The sequence below is a fragment of the Aplysia californica genome, unplaced genomic scaffold (assembly GCF_000002075.1).
Source record: "Aplysia californica isolate F4 #8 unplaced genomic scaffold, AplCal3.0 scaffold00118, whole genome shotgun sequence".
Classification (NCBI taxonomy): Eukaryota; Metazoa; Mollusca; class Gastropoda; order Aplysiida; family Aplysiidae; genus Aplysia; species Aplysia californica.
This window is the reverse complement of record NW_004797388.1, coordinates 541397-545142: the sequence shown is the minus strand read 5'-3', so window position 1 is coordinate 545142 and position 3746 is coordinate 541397. Positions and strand designations below refer to the sequence as shown.

The window sequence follows — 3746 nt, the reverse complement described above, 5'->3', positions numbered from 1 at the left end:
ACACACACACACACACACACGAACATACACACACTCACACACACACACATACACACTGGCACAAGGGCGAGCTAAAATGCGCGCTCACGCCCGCACACACAGACACGGACACAGACACCCATACACACACACACACAAATTTGTGTCATCAGTCCCGTGAAATTTACCTGTGGTTTTTGCTATTCATCAGGCGCCGTTGTTGTTAGAGAGCTGTGCAATGCTAACGCCCCTGACATTCCGAAGAACCTTTCATTTTTCTCAACAAAGCTTCAACAGTTCATGTACCTTTGGGACTTATGATATAATTATCTTTTTCCGCTCCTGATCACTTCGAGAGGTATAGCAATTAGCATAGCCTAGTATAGCATAGCACAGCTAGCGCAACACAACGCTAATAAAAAACAACACAAACAAATTCATACCGAAAAAAGCCTCACCAAATCAAAACAGAGAACATACCCCACCCTCTCCTTTTTCTCCAAGTCTCAGTAAAAAAACACCATAAAACGAACCCCTCCAGACGTCTCATCCCCCCCCCCCCCAGATTTTACAGGGAAGTTGACAGACTCTTACGGCCTGGAGGTTGCTTCTCCGTCATCGCCGTGAACCATCATGACATGCAAATAGAAGACGACGTGGTCCGAGCTATTAGAGATAAGGTCAGTCTTAGAGAAATGTACCGTTGTTTGTAGTGTAGCGGTTAGGACTGGTGCTTGGCTGTCGCATGCAAGAGACCCGAGTTCTATTCCCGAATGAGATAGAAAATTTAAATTGAGTATCTCAGTTTTTCTACAGACATATTGTATCCCTTTCAACTCATGTTGGCCCTGTCAAGCAGGATCGGAAGCCCGCATCTTAAATTATCTAAATCATCTGAATTACTTGGATGGTGGTGATGATTGGAAAAAGGGGGGGGGGGAGTGCGCACAAAAACAACAACAACAACAACATGATAAGTCCACAACTGTCTTGAAAAAAACACCTTTATAAATCATCAGTCCACATTTACAATTCACATAAATCTAATAAATTTCAGATGCACCCCCATCTTAGCAAGATGTATAACTTCTCTTCCTCCTAAAATGTTAAAGGTCATTATCAGTTCGTGATGTACAGGGTGATTAAAAAAAGAATGAACAGATTTTATAACGCAATAATTAAACAAGGAAAAGCAATGGGAAATCTAAGATAAGTCACACGTATTGTACCCATAGTCAAATTCTATTTTCTCTCTTTAAAAGTGTTCAAGGTGGCCATCACCATCAGCACAGGCAACGTCAATGCGACAACAGAATTCCTCCCACACGCATTTTAGCCTATCACGATCCACTGAGTTGATCGCTGTTGTTATTCAATGTTTAAGGTCATGGACGTTAGTGGGTAGCGGTGGGACATAAAAATGCGATCTTTTACGTTTCCCCACAAGAAAAAATCACACACGGTGAGGTCTGGGATCTGGCAGGCCAAGCACAGAGAGCAAGGTCTTGGGCTCCTTTTCGACCAGTCCATCGCTGGGGCTCGTTTTCATTTAAAAAAGCTCGAACCATCAGGTGCCGACGGGGAGGTGTTCCATCTTGTTGAAAAATGATGCCACTCGAATTATAGTTGCAATGATGTTGAGAGACAGTTTTAGAGCATATCGAGATAGGTTTGTCTTGTTACAGTGTCTCCTTCAACAGAAGAACAATGCGACGACATCTCCCCCCCCCCTCCTGTACCAGCTATTCAAAAGTTAGATGACCCCTCTTTCAAATGGTCAGTAACCCATTCCGTAGCGATGCTTTGGAAGCGAAGCAATGAGTCACAAAATCGGTTCATTCTTTTTTAATAGCCCTATAAAATTCTATAGCATCATCATCATCATCATCATCATCATCATCATCATCATCATCATCATCATCATCATCATCATCATCATCATCATCATTATTATTATTATTATTATTATTATTATTATTATTATTATTATTATTATTATTATTATTATTATTATTATTGTTAGTAGTAGTAGTAATATTACGATGATGACGATGACGTTGATTATTATTATTATTATTATTATTATTTTTATTATTATTATTATTATTATTATTATTATTATTATAATTTTTTAATAGTATTATTATTATTATTATTATTATTATTATTATTATTATTATTATTATTATTATTATTATTATTATTATTATTATTATTTTACTTACTTTTACTTTTTCATCCTCTGTTGCCGTTAAGCGTCGAGTGGAGATGCAGTTTTCTATGGTAGGCCAGCTCTGCAGCTCTTTCAGTTGTGATAATAATATTATGTTTTCTCAGGGTTTCCTTGACACCCTCGATCCGTCTTTTGCGTGGCCTTCCTCTTCCTTTGTAGCCGGAGTGCTTGGTGTTGTAGGCTCTCGAGGCTGGTTGCCAGGTGACATATGTAACAGGTGGCCATGCCATTTTATTATCTGTCTTTCTATGTAATGCAGGCAGGACTCAAATCCGATAGCTGTCTGCTCTTACTTATTCATTTGTCCGCCTGTCTCGTCTTGTAATGTTAAGGGTTTTGCAGAGACATATAATTTCACATGCAGTGATTTTGCTTTCTAGGATTTTATTTAATGTCCAGGTCTGGCACTGGTAGCAAAATGTTGGTATGAATATTGAGGTGATAAGCTGACTCTTTGTGTCCATGGAGATTTTTGGGTGAGATAGGAGGGGTGCGAGCTGGTAGGGGACAGCGTTGGCATTTTGGGTTCGCCATTCTATTTCTCTGTCTATGGACCCGTTTTCAAAAAAAGGTACTGCCAAGATATTTAAACTCCTTCACCTGTTTCAGTTGTTTACTATTGACATGGGTGTTCATGGAATACGGTTTCGGCTCACTTTAATAACTTGTTTTTGATGTGCTTATTTTCATGTTAAAATTTTCGCAGCTGTTGTGCAGTTCGATAGTGTAAATTTTAAGGCTTTGTTGGTTTGGGTGAATAAGACATTGGTCGTCTGCGAATTTCAGTTCATTTAGGCTTTCTGGGCTTTGGTTTGCGTCTTGCATTATTGTGTCCATATAAATAATAAACAGGAGAGGAGATAGAATGCATCCCTATCGTACTCCAGATCTTACTTTGAACCAGTCTGTATTGCCTTCCTTCGTTCTTACTGAGTTTTTGTTGTTGGGGTATAGAGCTCTAACATGATCTAACATTTGACGCCATACTTTTCGAGTGTCTTCCAGAGTTTTGCATGGTTTACTCTGTCAAAAGCCTTCTTCTGGTCTATAAAGACGATGTTGGATTCTTTGTTGTGTTCGATTGTTTTCTTGCATATCTGTCTTAATGCGAATACAGCATTCGTGCATCCTCTTCCCTTTCCGAATCCAAACTGAGCTTTGCTCAGATTTCTCTCTACAATAGGTCTTATCCGCAGTTCTAATATCTTTGCGTATATTTTCCCTACATGACTTAATTTAGAGATGTCTCTGCACATTGGGCAGTCCCGTTTGTTGTCTTTCTTTTTCTATAATGGGACCACTTTGGCTTTCTGCCAATTTTCTGGGCATTTCCTTAGCTCCCAGGCTCTACTGGAAATTCGCCTTAGCCAAGGTACGCTTTCACTGATAAGTATGGGTGATTTTGTATGTTCCCCATATGACGGTTGGAACTATTCTTGTTTTTGGAGACATGCGTCTCGGTTGAGTAGTTCTTAGAAATATAGTAGTAGTAGTAGTAGTAGTAGTAGTAGTAGTAGTAGTAGTAGTAGTAGTA

The 3746-nt window shown here is 39.2% G+C and overlaps 1 protein-coding gene across 1 annotated transcript in view; it reads left to right on the top strand.

Annotated features, from left to right (window-relative positions):
- Window positions 1-544: 544 nt before the first annotated feature.
- Window positions 545-3746, top strand: part of LOC106011446 (putative methyltransferase DDB_G0268948) — a gene marked incomplete at its 5' end in the record, with an annotated part of 8099 nt that continues 4897 nt past the window's right edge. Inside the window, 1 exon segment of the mRNA XM_013081157.1 lies at window positions 545-659. Within this exon segment, the coding sequence (XP_012936611.1) occupies window positions 545-659 (115 nt within the window).